The sequence below is a fragment of the Poromitra crassiceps genome (assembly GCF_964638095.1).
Source record: "Poromitra crassiceps genome assembly, chromosome: 29".
Classification (NCBI taxonomy): domain Eukaryota; kingdom Metazoa; phylum Chordata; class Actinopteri; order Beryciformes; family Melamphaidae; genus Poromitra; species Poromitra crassiceps.
The window spans coordinates 4,935,972-4,954,663 of NC_139641.1; the positions used below are offsets into that span (position 1 = coordinate 4,935,972).

Below are 18,692 nucleotides of genomic sequence, written 5' to 3' on the forward strand. Positions count from 1 at the left end.
TTGTTTCTTCAGCCTTGGCCCAAAGGTTTGCAGACATCTTCTTCCTGGTAGACAGTGGCCTGGCTCCAGCAGACTCCCAGCAGACCAGGAGCCTCCTCACCCGGCTGGTCAACCAACTTAATATTGGAGCTTCTGCCAACCGCATTGGTTTGGCCCAGTTTGGACAAAGGGTCAAGGTTGAATTTCTCCTCAATGCCTTCCAAACCAGTGCGGAGACCGTGGCTGCTGTCCGCCGTTTCCGTGTGCGCAAAGCACAGGCTAATGAGCCACGCAACCTGGGTTATGCTTTGGAGTACGCCCGCACTCACTTTTTCACCACTGAGGCAGGTAGCCGGCAAGACCAAGGCTTTCGGCAGTTCCTGGTTGTCGTGTCTGGAGGAGAATCGGATGATGCTGATGCTGTGTTTCAGGCTGCCCCTTTGCTGAAGTCTGAAGGGGTAACAGTGGTGGGGATCGCCCTAGGTGCTGCAACAGTGAATGAGATGAGGGTAGTAGCCACTGCTCCGTACATATACCAGTCTGCCAACATTGTACCTGTTTTGAAGACTGTCTTTGAGACTGAAGAAGAGGTGACCACTATTAGCGGAGGTAAGGAAAGTTTCTTTACTATGCATTAGGGATGTTCATTTTGAAAAAATTCCATAATCGAAAATCGGGGGAAATTAACGATCAATTATCGATTATCGATCATATTAATAAAAATATTTTTTAAATTTTTAAATTTAAAAAAAATTTTTTTTTTACAAAATGAATGCCTATGGCAGAAAATACGAAAGACAACGTGTTCTCCTCAATGAACTCTTTATTTCAATGTGTCTCCTCTCCAACACTCTGCTGTCCCCGGCGCATGCCGGTGTGAATTCCCCATGTTTAAAACAGTTTTGTTGGCAAAAGGCCCGTGCCCAGCCAGAAAACTAGAGACTATATGAAGCTCCACCTCACGTTAGTCGGCTGTGCAATGGAGTGGGGCGAGGAGGAACGAATTCCACCAAAACCTAGTCCGCAAAAAAAAAGTTTTTTTTTTTTTTTTTTTTTTTAATAACAAAATCGATAAGAATTCCACATGATCGATTCCATTCCTTAACGATCAATTATCGATTTTCGATAACTGATGAACATCCCTACTATGCATGACAGAATTATTTACTTGACTACTGACTATAAAGGAAATGAACTGAACATACTCATTTAACATGAATCTTTTTTCTTTTTCTTTTTTCTGTTAGAGAGTCTCATTTCCTATGAGCCTCCAAAACCATTTGAAAAGTGAAAATCAATTACATATATCCAGGAGTACAACTTGATAATCATTTTACCCCCAACCAAGATGTTGACCAGGGGTACTCAATTAAAATTCATAGAGGTGCAGTTAGAGTTAAAATTTCCTCAAGCAAAGGTCCGGAACATTGTAACGTAGCTTGCGTTATGATTCAGTGCCATACTTCAATGATTGCTGTAGCCTAATGGTACAATGTCTGTATGTAGTCAACGACTGACTGTTAAATCAAAATAAACATCAACAACGTTTATTTACAGTTTTCATATTTAACTGGATGAATTATAAATAACTAGCCTACACTAATAATAAATACATGTTCTTTTCTCATTTCAACTAAAATAATGGCTGCCTTTAAAAATAACATAGGCCTACAACAGAGTGCTTTGGAAAAATGTGCATCTTAAAAGTGCTTTAATTTGCGATTTTTTATTTTTTTTATTTTTTTATTAACTCCATTTCACATTTTAACACTCAGCCAACAAACCTCCTTTTGTCTTGAGAGAAGTGAGCTCCCTATCTATCTATCTATCTATCTATCTATCTATCTATCTATCTGTCTGTCTGTCTATCGATCATTCGCAATGCAAACTTCACATGCCGCTGGACAGTGAATGTGTGAGTGTGCCCTCAGTCTGGATTTGAGTGTGTGTTTGCTCGTGTGGCACTTTCATAGACAGGTCAGGATCGCATCGCACTTCACATGAGACATACTGGTTTTGAACTGCCCGTGAGAACAATGAATGAACATCTAAGAGTCTCAGTCTGCCTACTCTGGATTCAAACTAAATCTTTGTTTTTGCGCTCTACTCGTTTCTTTTGAGCACGCCGTGTGAAATGACTTCTATCTCTCGCATTTCTCCGAGTCTCTAACCTCTCCTCCGTCCGTGTGTCACTGACACACTCTCGCCTGCAGCACTGGGAAGTAACAGGCAGAATCGATTCGGAGATTTGATTGGCTGAGTAGCATCACGTGTGATGATTTACAGCTCATGCATTGGTCTGTGAGCTTCCTGGCAGATAAACCAGTAGTACCGTAAAGGCTAGAAAAGCATGTGCCGGTTAAAATAGAAAAGCTTCGTGAAATGTAACAATTCGCAATGATTTGTAGGTTATAGGACTCGGTCCGGATAGGACGGCGTCTGGCTCCGGATGCGGACCGGAGTCCGGACTTTGAGGATCGCTGATGTAGACACTATGTTACAGCTAGATTGAGTAGTAGATAGCGCTAGAATGAATTGATACTTATCATTTTACCCGCGTTCTCTACTCTTTCACAGATTGCCAAACAGCCAAGCTTGCCGACATTGTGTTCATTGTTGATGAGTCTGGAAGCATCGGCACTCCCAACTTTCAGCTGGTGCGCAAATTTCTCTACAAGATTGTTGAGGGCCTAGACGTCAGTCCGAAGAGAGTCCGCGTGGGTATCGTCATGTACAACGACAGGCCCACAGGGCAGGTCTACCTCAACACCTTCAACGACAAGGACGACATCCTTCAGTTCATCAAAATCCTGCCTTACCACGGAGGCGGTACCAACACCGGAGCTGCTCTGAAGTTTGCTCGGGAGAAAGTCTTCATCAAGGAGAAAGGCAGCAGGAAAGGCCTGGGTGTCCAGCAGGTGGCGGTGGTGATCACAGACGGCGAATCCCAGGACAATGTGACCGAAGAGGCCTACAATCTCCGGGAAGTCGGTGTCACCGTTTACGCCGTCGGGGTCAAAGATGCCAAGAAGACTGAGCTGGTACAGATGGCATCTTATCCTTCCACGAAGCACGTCTTTATTGTGGACAGTTTCACCAAGTTGAAAACCATGCTGCAGAGCCTGCAGACGATCCTGTGTCGTAACATCTTTCGCCAAGCAGTCAGTACAAGGAGAACAGAAATCAAACAAGGTTTGAGGCAGTTTTGTTGTGTTTTTTGTTTTACAGAGGCTTCTTTTTTGGCATTTGAAATTCAACAAAACCTATAATAAAAAAAAAGATAAAGACGTGTTTACGGATAAGGTCAGGAGAGAATTGAATGTGTGGGTGGGAAATACCTTACTGTGGGCATTCTTGTTTCCTTGCAGGCTGTGTCCAGACAGATGAAGCAGACATCTTCTTCCTGATCGACCACTCGGGAAGCATTCACCCTAAAGATTTCAAAGACATGAAGACGTTCATCACCGAGTTCATCCGCACCTTCCGTATTGGGCCGCAACATGTCCGGGTGGGGGTCGCAAAATACTCAGATTCACCAAACTTGGAGTTTAACCTGACCGCCTACACAGATGCCAGCTCATTGGAGAAGGCCGTGGACAATATACAACAACTAGGAGGTGGGACCAACACAGGAGCAGCGCTGTCATTCATGGGGCCCAACTTTGAGAGCGCAATGGCCACTCGAGGTCACAAAGTCCCTGAGTACCTGATTGTCATCACTGATGGGGAGTCCCAGGATAAGGTGAAGGCTGCTGCTGACAAACTGAGGGTGCAGGGTGTCACCATCTACGCCATTGGGGTGAAGAGCGCAAATGAGACTGAGCTGCAAGAGATCGCCGGAAGCCCTCAGAAGACATTCTTTGTTAACGATTTTGATGCCCTGAAGCCCATCAAGGATGACATTATCACAGACATCTGTTCCCAAGATGGTAAGGGAAAGTAGATTGTTATTCTTTTAAAAGGCATGTATTGCACATTCTATAGTTACTCACCAGTGAAGGAACTGTCTTGGTATGGATACAATGGATACTACTCAAATGAGCCATTTCTGAATAATTGATTCTAGTTCTGAAAATCAATTGAGCAAAATCAGATAATTACATTATTACAATTGCTTAATATTTTTTGATGCATAGCATACATCTGTTTTAGGACTCAGAGCTAGAGATCTCTACATCAGCAACAATAGTAACAATGATAGTAATAATAACCACAATAATAAAACAGACAGAGTATATAAAAGACATGGGGCCCTATCTTTGTACAGGCGCTATCCCCTAATAGCGCTTGCGCACCTGTTTGCGCGTGCCTTAAAGCAGGGAAGATTGCAGTCCGCTGTCCAGGTGTTATGCTGAGTTTTGCACCCCCGCCCAGCATAAAAAAAAACATCCCCATCTCACGAGAGCATATTGTAATGATTTATACAGAAGTGTAACTGGTTAAAAGTGATATAATTGTCTGGTAGACGTGACCTCCCTGATTTCTAAGTTAAAACAGCCCCGAAATATGTTGGGGATGCAATTCTCGGCCAGGATGCGGAAACGTTTGCGGCACCTGATGCAGGCGCAAATTAGAGCCGTGCCAAAATCATCTGCGCCCCAAAATGCCTGCGCAATGCTGGGCATTACGTCAATCAAAACCAATCAGATTCCCGTCTCGCAATGGCTGTTTGCGCGAGGCATGCAATATGCTGTAATTCTCTCCATGCGTAATAGAGTGTACTCACTCGTGCGAGGACAGAGAGAGCTTATTGACAGATCGTCTGTGGTGCCAACGACCCTCTGGGTTATGAAGCTAAATAGCCTATGTCCATTGTCCAACAAGTTCAATTCATTTCCCTCTTTGCGATGTGATAAAAGTTTCTCAGTGAGTTATAGTTGATTGCCTCACTGAATTATCTGCTAATACCCAATTTTAGCAGCATAATTTGATGTCCTGGCGTGGCAAGGCTGTGCGTAATGACGTATCCAAAAGGAATTCTATTTTGCACTGCGCTGCGCTGCACGGAGATTACGGTGCGCTCCCACTGCAGCGAGGTATTTAGCGCGTAAGAGGTCCTTTTCAAAGCTCTTAGCGCAAAGTAATTGCGCGCTGCTGACGATAGGATAATGCCATCTATCCCCACATTTTAGCACTGAAATGCCTGCTTTGGCATGTGACACGCCTATGCCCAGTACAATTATAACAGGCATGCGCTTGTGCCCGCCCCCAATTTGCATTGCGCACGGTGTTAAATGAGCGCAAACGCTAAATTCGCGCCTTTGGGAAGATAGGGCCCATGGTTACAAAGTGCTTTACATAGAATCTTAGCTGAATGCGTAAGATATGTATGTAAGAGCAGTTCTCTTTTACTCTGTCCACAGTTTGCAAAGATGTACCAGGCGACCTCGTTTTCTTGATCGACAGCTCTGGTAGCATCAATCCAACAGACTTCGAGAAAATGAAAGACTTCATGAAATCAGTCATCAACAAGGGTGTTGTCGGGCAGGATAAGGTGCACATCGGTGTCATGCAGTACAGCACTATTCAAAGACTGGAATTCCCTCTCGACCGTTACTATGACAAAGGAGAAATGTTGAAAGCTATCAGTGATATGCAGCAGATAGGTGGAGGCACGCACACAGGTGGTGCCATCTCTGATGTTTCACAGTATTTTGACGTATCCCAAGGAGGCCGTCCAACCTTGAGGCAGAGGCTTATAGTGATAACAGATGGCGAGTCTCAGGACGAGGTTGCAGCTCCCGCTAAGGCCCTGAGAGACAAAGGGGTCACGATCTACGCCATCGGGGTGGTGAGCGCCAACACCACTCAGCTGCTGGAGATCAGTGGTGCACAGGACAGGGTCTATGCCGAGAGGGACTTTGATGCACTCAAGGACCTGGAGAGCGAGATGGCCATGCAGCTCTGCAACACCGAGGGAGGTGAGAGAAGATTGGGATTATTGCAAAGATTTATTTGGCATTCGGGTGTTCTGGTGGTCAGTGTGGTCTAAGGCAGGTACCCATGGAGACGTAATCTCCATGGGCGTCAACCACATCGCTGTCTGCTTTAGTAGAGACAGAAATGCCTCCAAAAATAATCTAAAAAGAAGAGGTTTTGCTCAAAAGCTTGAGTAATACTGCTGAAATTGACTTTTAAAAGTTGCATTAAACAGCTGCGACTTCTACCAACCTTTTGGTAGAAGGAAGTGTCTTGAAAATCCAATGGGTGCTTTTTCACAGCCAAAAATTAAAATAATCACTTAAGTCATTGGTACTGATGAACAACCCTGTCAAAATCCTGCAGATATATTATGGTCTGCTTTGTATTCAAAGTAATATTGTTGATCAGTTATTGATCCTTATCCTTGCCTCCCCTTTTCACTTTACTAATTGATTCCTCACACTCCCACCCCTTCCCTTTTGTCTCTTGTTCTTCAACCAGAATGTAAGACGACAGAAGTAGCTGACATTATTTTCCTGGTGGACGGCTCCACCAGCATAACCCCGGCCAATTTCACAATCATGCTGAAGTTTATGGGGTCAATGGTGAACCAAACCGCTGTCGGCGAGAAACAGACTCGCTTTGGTGTAATTCTCTTCTCCGATGACCCCAAATCCAATTTCACCCTCAACCAGTACTACTCCAAAAGAGAGGTTCTTACGTACATAGATGCTTTGAAGTCACCGACTGGGGACACCTACACGGGCAAGGCTCTGGACTATTCCTTACAGTTCTTTGATGCATCACATGGTGGCCGGGCGGCCTCCAAGGTGCCTCAGATTCTAATGGTGATCACAGACGGAGCTGCTACAAACCCGTACAACCTGGCTGGGCCGGCTGAGAGGCTGAGAGACCACGACATCCGTGTCTTCAGTATCGGAGTGGAAGGAGCTAACATAACTCAGCTGGAGATCATGGCTGCTGGTGACAAGTCCAGGGTTTTCTACGTGGACAATTTTGATGCCCTGGAAAATCTATACAAAAATATTTCTCTTGTCCTCTGCAACAACACAAAGCCAGGTAGGATGCAACAAGTACGAAATTGGCACAGTCTCATGTGTAGGTCTTTGTATAGATGGCGTTTGTTTGATACTAAACAGGCACAGAAGAATGGAGCATGTCTGCCCTTGGCATTATTTTTTATGTATAGACCAAATCAGCGGGGATGTTTACATTTACTTCCGGTTACCCCTGGGGTCCACACATCATAATGGCGGTGAACGGCACAAACTGACGTTTTGTTGACAAAAACAGACAAAGAAGACAAAAATGGTTCGTTCATGTTGTGTTGTTGTTTAATATCATTCATAACAACACTTTCACTAACGTTAGTGGAGACCAGACTAGCTAATTTACCTGTTGGACCAGACCAGACCAGAGTAGACTTGAAGCTAAATTAAATTAACGTGGCGTCAGTAGCTCTGTCTGTAACGTTAGCTCTGTAGCTAGTTAACGAGTCTGCAAAAAAAACAGCGAGTTTGACAGTTGTAAACAAATGTTATTAGCTAGCTAACACTACATAAAACAAACACAGAAGAAAGGCTAGATACGTCGACAAGCATGTTTACCAACCGTTTGAACATTTAAATTGAAAGTAGTCGGCCGAAAACAACGAGGGGGTTTGACAGCATTTATTTGACAACACGCACATTTAAACCTGCCGCCTTCCCGAAGTGGTACGCGGAAGTAATGTTGTTTACATGGTGACGTCACGGGGATTTGGTCTATACTTACATTGAAAATGATTTAATGGTGTCCTTACGTATTAGCAACAATTTGTGCACATACTCCAACATTAAAATGACCTCTCCTTGCTCTGCTTTGGCAGTTTGTGAGAAACAGAAGGCCGACCTGGTCATTCTGATGGATCAGTCAGGCAGCATCACCAGGGAGGACTACATCCTCATGAAGAACTTCACAACAAAGCTGGTGAACAGCTTCAAAATCAGTCAGGACTTTGTGCACGTTGGAGTCGCACAGTTCAGCAGCACTCCTCAGAAGGAGTTTTACCTCAACCAGTACTACACCGAGGCAGAAGTGAACAAACACATCCTGGACCTGATCCAGCTCGGCGGGGGCACCCAAATTGGCCGGGCCTTGGATTTCATACAGGAGTATTTCAAGGCGTCGCATGGCAGTCGCCAGTCCGAAGGGATTTCACAGAATCTGGTGCTGATCACAGATGGCGACTCACAGGATGATGTGGAGGATGCAGCCGACCGTCTCAGGGCTCTGGGGATCGAGGTGTTTGCCATCGGCATCGGAGACGTCCACGATCTGGAGCTCCTGCAGATCACCGGCACCCCAGAGAGGCTATTCACTGTGCAGAACTTTGGCAGCTTGGCAAACATCAAGCAAAAGGTGGTCGACACCATCTGCGAATCCAAACCCCCCAAGGATCCTTCTGGTGAGTTGAGAAGTGTGACTTTGTCTCTCCGTCTGTCTCCTATGCATCCCTCTCTTCTCATTCTTTCTTTCTCTCTCTGATGATATTGAATGATAAACTCACGTGTCACTCTCCTGCAGCCTGCACCATTGATATCGCCGTGGGATTCGATATTTCTCAAAGGACTGGAGCTCCTGGTCAGAACCTGGTCAGCGGCCAGAACCAACTCGAGACCTTCTTGCCAGAGATTGCCCGCTATGTTTCAAGCCTACAGGGTTTGTGCTGCACCGGACCCGCCCCCATCAAGCCCCACATCGCTTTCCGAGTGGTGAGTCGAGATGGACGGACCCTGTACGACTTCAACTTCGACTACTACAACGCGGATGTGGTGAAGAAGGTCATGGACGTGCAGATGTCCGAGGCCACCTACTTCAACACGGCTCTGCTGCACTCCTTCAGGGAAAAGTTGAAGGCGTCCAACGCTGGCGTGAAGGTGAGTCTGAGAGATAAAGTAAAGGCTTGCATACACAGACACCTCAACAACACCAATGTATTGTGTCGATGTCCCCGTCTATCAAACCCCAGACGTTTTGTTAAGGTGAGGTTTTTCTATATTTATATATTTTTGTGGTAGAATTGGGTGATGAATGCTAAGTGCGATGAATTAACGGCAACATGTAAAAGTTAACAAGTGTCGTGTTTTGTTTTTGTCCTTCCCCCCCCCCAACATATTATGTGTAAAGGTTCAATAAGGGATTCAAAACGATTCGATAACCAGATTAAATACTGGTTTCAGATTTCATAAAATACTTTCAAAACGCCAACCGCACATAGGGCTTACATACAGTGGTCACCACATACAGTGGTCACCAGTGGATGTGTACCATGTGAAAAGTCCCCCCCCCCTTCCAAGTGGTGGGCATGCAAAACAAGACTAGCCACTAGCCAGCTCCCTGGTTCTCCATCCATCTTCAACCGCTTATCCTGAGTTGGGTCACGGAGATAGCAGTTCCAGCAGGGGACCCCAATCTTCCCAGGCATCCGAAAGGCGTTCCCAGGCCACATTAAGTAGCTCTGACTGGGGTATCCTAAGGCATTCCCAGGCCACATTAAGTAGCTCTGACTGGGGTATCCTAAGGCGTTCCCAGGCCACATTAAGTAGCTCTGACTGGGGTATCCTAAGGCATTCCCAGGCCACATTAAGTAGCTCTGACTGGGGTATCCTAAGGCGTTCCCAGGCCACATTAAGTAGCTCTGACTGGGGTATCCTAAGGCGTTCCCAGGCCACATTAAGTAGCTCTGACTGGGGTATCCTAAGGCGTTCCCAGGCCACATTAAGTAGCTCTGACTGGGGTATCCTAAGGCGTTCCCAGACCACATTAAGTAGCTCTGACTGGGGTATCCTAAGGCGTTCCCAGGCCACATTAAGTAGCTCTGACTGGGGTATCCTAAGGCGTTCCCAGGCCCCATTAAGTAGCTCTGACTGGGGTATCCTAAGGCATTCCCAGGCCACATTAAGTAGCTCTGACTGGGGTATCCTAAGGCATTCCCAGGCCACATTAAGTAGCTCTGACTGGGGTATCCTAAGGCGTTCCCAGGCCACATTAAGTAGCTCTGACTGGGGTATCCTAAGGCGTTCCCAGGCCACATTAACTCATTGAGTGCCAATGACGACTTTAGTTGTCAATTGCTTTAGTAACGTTGAGTGCCAAAGACGACTAAAGTCGTCAATTGCGTTTTTTGACGGTGGGACGTGTATCAAAGCCAGATCCATCTCCTGTGAAAGTATGGTGGCTGTTGAATGTGTAAAAGCTATTTTAGGGACCCATTAGGTGGCGACAGTGCTCTCCAGATTAGAGAAAGGCCAGGAGAAAAGAGAGAAGAAGTCATGAGGAAACGGAAATCGCATCGATATGCATGAAGCATAACGTTAGCTGTGCCTGTGAACAGCAGTCAATCTGCTGACACCACAATTGAGCTCCTCCGTCTCCGCTGCAATAGCCCCTCCATATGATTTAGTTGCCGACACCAGCCTCTTTCTGAAAAGTTACATTATTCTCAGCTGGGAGCCGGGACAGGCTGTGAAAAAGCGGGGGGATGCAGCGCACTTTTCAGTGCAGACGGAGCAAAAGCAGAGGGAGAGCAAACGCAGCGACACTCAGAGTCGCGCAGAGACACTCCCACGAAGGAGGAGGAGGAGGGGGGTGGGGCACGCAGGGCAGCGTACAACACACAACACCCACACAGCAGGCTCGATTGACAGAGACAGGCAAACAAGCTATCGGATGCCCACCAGCAGTAAATCAAGACCAGCAAGAAGGTGTAGGGTCTGCGCACGCAGGGGCCAGCGCTGCTGGTTGCAGCTAAAAAATATTATTTTGCCAAACAAAATTCCTTTGTTTTCACTGTTTTATTGAAGTAAATTATTTTTGAGGTGTCACATCAGAAAATATTACCTTCAGAGTTAGTCATGTGCTTGAAATGCTATATTTCACAAAAGGCTCAATATCTCAGCTTCTAGATGGAAACGCCAATTTTTTCTGTTTTTGACCTATCTTCTCCGGCTGATAACTAAAGAACGGAAAATGATATCAATAAACTTTTTTTTGCTGCCGATACAATAGAGTCTCATCGTTCTTTGTGCGTGTTCGGTGTTTACATAGTAATATCACACAATATTCTGTGGGCCTCGAGAAATCACTGAAAACGCTCTGAAACTCTGGCACTGGGAGCATCCGTTTTCCAAAAGTGGCTGGCACTCAATGAGTTAAGTAGCTCTGACTGGGGTATCCGTGGAGATGTAGTCACTCCACCTGGTACTCGGTCTGCCCACGTGGCTTTTTACCCCCTTGTCGTTCCTGGGAAACCTCCCTAAGGAGGTGAGCGGGTCGGTTTGCGCACCATAACGCGTGTCTCAAAATGCTATCATCCGTATGCACGCAATTCTTTGTGCTCTCATCCCCGCTGCGCCTGAGTGCAGCAGTATCTTTGCCTCCGCGCGCCCAGGACATGAATTAGAGTTCACAATGGTCCAAAAATATCTAACCCGACCAAACCAAACCCACAAACTACTGAATTCCTTCAACCAGGAGGAGGGGGGATAGATTAGAATAGAATGCAATGGAATAGAATAACATAGATTAGTGGAGAAGATATGTGAGGAGTGGAGGAGGGAAAGTAGGTGAGGAGAGGGCAGAAGTACAAGAGAATGGCTAACCTTCTTTATTTTGTGTGTGTGTGTGTGTGTGTGTGTGTGTGTGTGTGTGTGTGTGTGTGTGTGTGTGTGTGTGTGTGTGTGTGTGTGAATTTGTTCTGCTCCTCCACAAGTATGTTTTCAACCTCTAGGAACTGAGACAGGCTGATGTTTAAAATGTTAGAATACAACTTATAAACAGTACTTAAAAGGCTATAGTTAAGTGGGAGTCTAGGGTCATTTTTGGATGATTTAGGAATTGGTTTACTGGTTGATATATACCAATCCGATGGAGCAATCCCATTGTCAAAACATACTTGGAAAAGACATGTCAGAAACTGTAACAACGTTGGAGCTTTTAAAACTTCATTAGAGAGACCCTCAATACCAGTTGTCTTACCCAATTTAGCACTTTTCACAGCCTCTCGAACTTCCTCTAAGGTGGCCTCAGAATTAAAAAAAAAAAGATTAGGAACATAGTCTGCCTGGTCAGACTTTTCTTCCAATGTTTTTTTATTTCACGTGTGTTTTAAAAAGAGAGAGAGAGAGAGAGAGAGAGAGAGATGAAAGGGAATACTCTACTATGGGAATACTCAAACGAATTATAAACCTGTCAGATGTGCTCTGAAAACAAACAGGAACAAATACAAAGAGGGAGTGGGAAATGCATTGAGAAACCAGCATTTCAACTCTGCAGAACGCACACACATTATATATACTATACTTGCAAAATTATTTTTGTCAATGAAATGTCCCTCTTTCTCTGTGGCAAACACGGTTCTATTTACCAGTCAACCAAATCATCCGAATTGCATCAATTAAGAGCTTCAAACGCCAGCAGGCGCATGGCCACACCTGTGAGTAATTCTTGACTTAAGCACGCCCATTTAAAGCCTTAGCGCCGAGCGCGCCAGGCAGAATAGCAGGGCGCTTAGGCACGCCTCCAAATTGCGCTGCACGTTATTAAGCCTAATTAATGCTTTTAATTAATTTAAAGGCTTTAAGGCTTAATTAGGGCTTTTAATTAAGCCCTAATTAATGCTTTTGTGATGATATGGCCCTGAGCCTCTCAGGGGTGACCGAGCTTCTCACCCTATCCCCAAGGGAGATGCCAGTAGAGACCCTCCTGACAAAACCCATTTCTCGTATCCGTGGTCTCGTCCCATAGCTCATGAGCATAGGTGAGGGCTGGGATGATGATCGAGCGGTCGATCGAGAGCTTTGCCTTCTGGCTCAGCTCTCTTTCCTTCACAATGTCGTGTTAAAGCGAACGCAATACCGCTCCCACTGCTCTCCGGAGCATCTCCCGCACCATTGTCCCCTCACTCGAGAACAACCACCCCCCCATGGTTCTCAGAGATATTCTGAGATCCATGGCCTCAGATTTAGAGGTGCTGATCCTCATCCCAGCCGCATCACACTCAGCTGAGCGTTAAGATCCATGGTTACGTTAAAGCTGACAGCGGGCGGCTGTGCTTTGGTGAAAACTGGAATAGAGACAGTCGGCATGTCTGGGAACGCCCACAAAATGTTAAACGGCTGGCGCACGAGTGGGGTAAAACCACCCATATATCTCATGGGCTGACTCACCAAAAGACGGTGCTGCGGCTCTAAACTACAGGTTTGGGGGTTCTAGAGCAGAACACAAGACGTCCGCTCAGATGTGCGTTTACTGCGGTGGTTAAATCCCCGATCGTGTCTGCCTGGGCTGGGCTAGCAGCTAAATTCTAACTTTGCTGAATGGATAGAACACGTTTTTTTTTTTTACCCCACCCTGACCACGCCCCCAGCCAGTCTGAGCCAGCTAAACCAGCGTCTATGACGAGGCCTCAACCTATTGCTTGCGTACAGGGGAATTGGGATCACAGTTGGAATATCAGATCGCTTGGTAGAAACAAACCATTGTATCGCAATGATTTTTAAATCTTTCTATACAAATGGTGTGTATAGCTTTCTCTCCGTGGACTCTCAGCTCTCTAACATGTGACTGACATTGTCCCTCAGGTGCTGGTGATCTTCTCAGATGGACTCGATGAAGACGTGATGAAACTGGAGCAAGAGGCTGAGCTTCTACGACAATCTGGTAAAAACTAGGGAGATACAGAGTTGCTTCCAGAATGTTCTCACATAGTCTTTGCAAATAATTGTTCGCATTTGTTCAGACCCGCTCAGAGTAGTGTGTGTGTGTGTGTGTGTGTGTGTGTGTGTGTGTGTGTGTGTGTGTGTGTGTGTGTGTGTGTGTGTGTGTGTGTATGGGTGTGTGTGTGTGTGTGTGTGTGTGTGTGTGTGTGTGTGTGTGTGTGTGTGTGTGTGTGTGTGGGTGGGTGGGTGGGTGTGTGTGTGTGGGTGGGTGGGTGGGGGTTGGAGGGAGTCACCACATCAGGACAATTCAGGCAGTATCCAGGAAGTTATCAATCAGTTTATTGATTTTCCAGTGGTTGTTAAATGTTCTGGCACTTGTTGTATGATCTTTTGAGGCCCATCTGGAACACTTAGGATGACACAAATCATGTACTGTAAAGCATGAGCAAATACCAGTTGGCCTAAGTCTGCTATTTTGTGGAGGAAATCATGGGAGAGGAAATATACCCAGCAAATGCCATTTCTGAGCTTTTAAGACATTGTACAGTCAGTATTCAGAATCAATTTAAAAGCAATTTAGTAAATGTGGTGGTGAATCTGTCTTGGTGACACTAGTGCAGAGAAACAAGACAGACATATTGTCAGTCTACATAATCTCATCCAACATTAGATATTCCATAGCCTTGTGCTATTCACCTTATTCTTTGCCCATACAAGGACGCTTCTGCATGACGTCATTTCGTAATCGTCTTTCCGGTTTTAAACACAGAAGTAGAGTACGCCTACCGCAGTCATTTAGACTTGCCAAAAAGCGGTTTTCAAGCTAAAAAAAACCCCAAACTGTTTTAAAGTTTTAATATTTGTCGGGTGAGAACGTAACATGTGACCAGTTTATCAGAATAACGCCTATTGGAAATCTTTAACGAGCAGCGAGGACTGGGAGCGCTGGCTGTGCTGACACCGGTCGGACTAGCGATCTGTCAAACCCTACTGTAGTTAGGCTACTGGCAGTGAGAAAACACTGTCGACGTGCTTTTGTAACCAACGTTAAATGCCGACCGGGTACAGCCATCGGCTCCTCGCAGCAGTAACGTTATGAACATGTCACTGAAGTTGGCCGCAGTGTAGCTTAATTCTGAATGTTGCCAAACTTTATTCATACTGACGTTTTATTTTGAAAATGGCCGCCAACTAGAGCTGAACCGGAAGAACAAATACGTTTGTGGGCGTGGTGAATAAGGTGAATAAACCAACATGTATGGTTGAAGCCCTTAGAGGAAGAGAGGTGCATGAAGTAAACCAGAGGTTTTCAACCAGGGGATCCAAACAGTTTCAGAGGAAGCTCAGTGAATGGAATGTGAAAAAAGATGACATGATGATTATTACATCACTTATCAAAATGAGATCATGTCATATAGCCTGCAGTAAATATGTGTGCTTTAGTTAAAGGCATAGTTCAGAGACACAGTAGTTTAGTTAAAGGCATAGTTCAGAGATACAGTAGTTTGGGAAAATGTTACAGTTTTTCCCACTTTCCCAATGTCACAAACAAATGAATGCCTTCAGACAGACAATAACAAGCTATTTTGGCTCAACTGTTGAGACTCTATGGGATCAAATAATATAATCATTATCCAATATGCATCCAGGAATTTAGTCAAATTAAGCAAATAAACTAAGGTGTGTGTGTGTGTGTGTGTGTGTGTGTGTGTGTGTGTGTGCGCGCGCGTGCATACGTGCGTGCGTGCGTGTGTGTGTGTGTGTGTGTGTGTGTGTGTGTGCCTGGTTGTGCACGCAAGGGGGGGGTGTGTTGGAGGGCTTTTGTCTGAGGCGAGGCAGACAGTCTGAGACTTTGAAGACCACTGACTGACGTGAACAATGTGTCTGATCTTTCTGCAGGAGTCCATGCTCTGCTGACCGTGGCCCTGGATGGAGTCCATGATGCCGGCCAGCTCCAGATGGTGGAGTTTGGTCGAGGGTTTAACTACAAGCTTCCTCTTAGCATCGGCATGCCGAGCGTCGGCAGCACCATCCTGAAACAGATCGTAAGTCCATGGGTTTCGGCCAGGCGTGTCAAACTCATTTTTGTTAACGGGCCACGTGTGACCCAATTTGGTTTCAAGTGGGCCAGAATGACAAAACCTTATAAATTCCCTATTTCTTTTAGTGTAAAGAATTTGGCTTACAGGTACATTTTAAGAACACATTTTGACGTAAGGTTATCTCAGCTACCATCAAACAAATGATCAATTCTACTGTCTGTAACTGTGCATTACAATTGATGGCAACTGTGCAATTCTCTATAGTCAAGGTGAATGAAAATAGTAGTGACAGAAAACGTGTATAGGCTATTTCATATTTAACTTGATCCTGAAACCTGGTACCTCTTAGACTTCACACGTGCATCGCATTGGATTGAAGGACTTCTCAGTGCAATTTTCACACTTTGCAAAGCCATCCTGTGGGCCTGGATTGGACCCTTTGGCGGGCCGGTTCTGGCCCCCCGGGCCGTATGTTTGACACCCCTGGTTTAGACCCAAGAGTCTAGACTGCCCAACATTGTTTTTCTCAATTAAATGTAACAGGAAGCATATGTGGAGAAACTTCCATTACTTCATTATCCCAAAATCCCGTGCAGCGACTTAACTGGTAGTATTCTTTTACATCACCACACAGCCATCTTGGAAGCAGATAACAGGTGATTGTAATAAATTAACAGGTGATGTGTATTGTAAAGCGCCATATTGGTAGGAAATGCATGTGACAACATGGGAATACTATGGGAATGTTTGAGATGTGTTCCAGGTTGCAAGTCGTAATCACAGGGAATCGGACAAATTGTTATAGTTTCACCGCTTCCCGATTGCACAGCAACTGAAGACAATGGCTGCCATGTGAATATGGTATAGGCTCTCAAACGAGCCTAACATCTTCTTGGTGCCTGAGGGTGGAGGACAAAGCGTTTAGGAGACAGTTTGGTCACTTAGGCCATGTTCACATTACAGGCAAATCTGATTTGCTGATAAAGTCATTAATCATCATTATCTTGATTGGTTTCCCAAATCTGATTTGGGAGTGTGTCCGCACTGCCACAAATCTGATTCTCAAGTCGGATCTGTGTGTCCAGACCTAAACAGCCTATCTGCATGGGTTGCTATGGTAACGACGTGGGCGTCGGTAAATACGTACGTTGGTGACGTGGTTTTCCTGCGCAGAAGCATTTGATGACGAGTTGCGAGTGACGTTCAAATCAGATTTGGTGGATCTGCGCGTCCACACTGAAGTCACATCAGTCGAAAGCAGATTAGAAACTACCTCCATATGTGGTTTGGGACAAGTGACACAAATCAGACTTGGAGCGTCCAGACTCATAAAACCAATCTGGATAAAGTCATTAATAGGTCACTAAAGTTCACAAATCAGATTTGGCCTCCTAGTCTGAACATGGCCTTATTGATTCCCAATTTGATTTTATTATACAATGTATCATTGTATAATAAAACACAGTAAACCCATAAAACAAGAAACATTTCTGCAGGTTAAGATACATACCTCTCTATAAGGTAGGTTGTGTAACAAAATAACTGAAAGACAGACTGAACAGCGAGTCCAAAGTCAACTGAACAGCAGCAACAGTAGAGTGTGTTATATTTTCGCCTCCAGCGTTTCTAGCTCTAATGGAGACAGGCTCTAATGGAGACAGGCTCTAATGGAGACAGGCTCTAATGGAGACAGGCACAAAGGAGTTTTAATACCTGTTTTTCTTAGCCAGAGGGGCACGAGGGCGAAGGCCAGATGGAAGCAGTTCGTATTCCGAACTCAGAGGGTGGGCATCGTCTGAGCGGATGGACTTGTCCAGGCTACTGAAATAGTTATTTAAAGGGACACTCCACCAATTTTCAATGTTGATTTATTTTGCACATAATCTCACACATATCCGAAAAGTGTAAACCGTTTTGCAGACAATGATTTGGTTTGACAGTTGTTGAGAATTGATTTGAGTAAAGTTGTGGACCAGTGATTGAACTTGTGCATGGATGACATCACTGGTCCACAACTTTACTCAAAGCAACTCTCAACATCTGTCAAACTAAATGATTGTCTGCAAAACGGTTTACACTTTTCGGACATGTGTGAGATTCTGTGCAAAATAAATCGGCATTGGAAATCGGTGGAGTGTCCCTTTAAATAACTATTTTACAACAAACAAACAAAATGCTGGATGTTATTATGTAACCCTCGGAGCATTAGTATGTGACACTGATGGTGTATATAACAATCTACTCTGGCACTTCTTAAGATGAAGAATATTTGAATCCCAATTCTCACTAGGCTGTAGCAGGTCTACGTTTTGCCCCAGAGAAAGAGACATATTTCCTACTTCTCCTCTGGTGTGCAGCAAACTGATCAGGCTGATCTGCTGCTTGTCTGTTTAACAGCTGCAAGTTGAGGAAAGTATTGGGGAGATTTCAGCGTGTGCATAATCGCAGGAATTAATTGTCTATTCAGAGACGGCTTCATGTCTGGACGTGTCAAGTTTGCAGGAGTGGAAAGCAGAGCCTCAGGGAAGAAAATAAATGACATTACCATGCAAAGGAATGGTCACTGCACGAAAACAACAGTGAACTTTAGTGGGTTGTCAAGTGAAATGGTTTGGTTGCTATTTCCTTTTTGTGGAAAAGATCTACCACATAAATCCAAGCAATTAGACATTCATTCACATTAAAGGAGAATTTCGGTTTTTTTGAACCTGGACCCATCTCCTGGCAATAATTATGATTTGGCCACTCACCCAGCGATGTCTGCGGCGTTTCTGGGCGTCCTAGCGTTGTTTTGAGATCAATAGCGTCCAAGTCAGTCGTAAAATGGAGCTGATTTGGGGCCAAGTGTGAGCCTGTCTTTCCTGCATCTAAATAGCTATTTTTATTCCCGTTTTCGCCACATATCGCCATAATCTGATCCGTCAACATCCACCAGAGTGATATTTCCCCCCAGGCTATTTCCTGGTCTCTCCCAGGGACCAAATTACCTCAAACGTGATCTCGGTCACCAAGTCTCGTGAAGTCCCGC

General features: G+C 45.1%; 1 protein-coding gene across 1 annotated transcript in view; it reads left to right on the forward strand.

Annotated features, from left to right (window-relative positions):
- The window catches only part of col6a4a (collagen, type VI, alpha 4a), a 136,249-nt gene that overhangs the window by 56,765 nt on the left and 60,792 nt on the right, over nt 1-18,692 (forward strand). Inside the window, exons 5-13 of the mRNA XM_083662796.1 lie at nt 13-588; nt 2,557-3,171; nt 3,348-3,908; nt 5,343-5,900; nt 6,403-6,981; nt 7,790-8,368; nt 8,488-8,840; nt 13,545-13,623; nt 15,522-15,667. Coding sequence (XP_083518922.1) covers nt 13-588; nt 2,557-3,171; nt 3,348-3,908; nt 5,343-5,900; nt 6,403-6,981; nt 7,790-8,368; nt 8,488-8,840; nt 13,545-13,623; nt 15,522-15,667 — 4,046 coding nt within the window. The remainder of the gene's footprint in view (nt 1-12; nt 589-2,556; nt 3,172-3,347; nt 3,909-5,342; nt 5,901-6,402; nt 6,982-7,789; nt 8,369-8,487; nt 8,841-13,544; nt 13,624-15,521; nt 15,668-18,692) is intronic.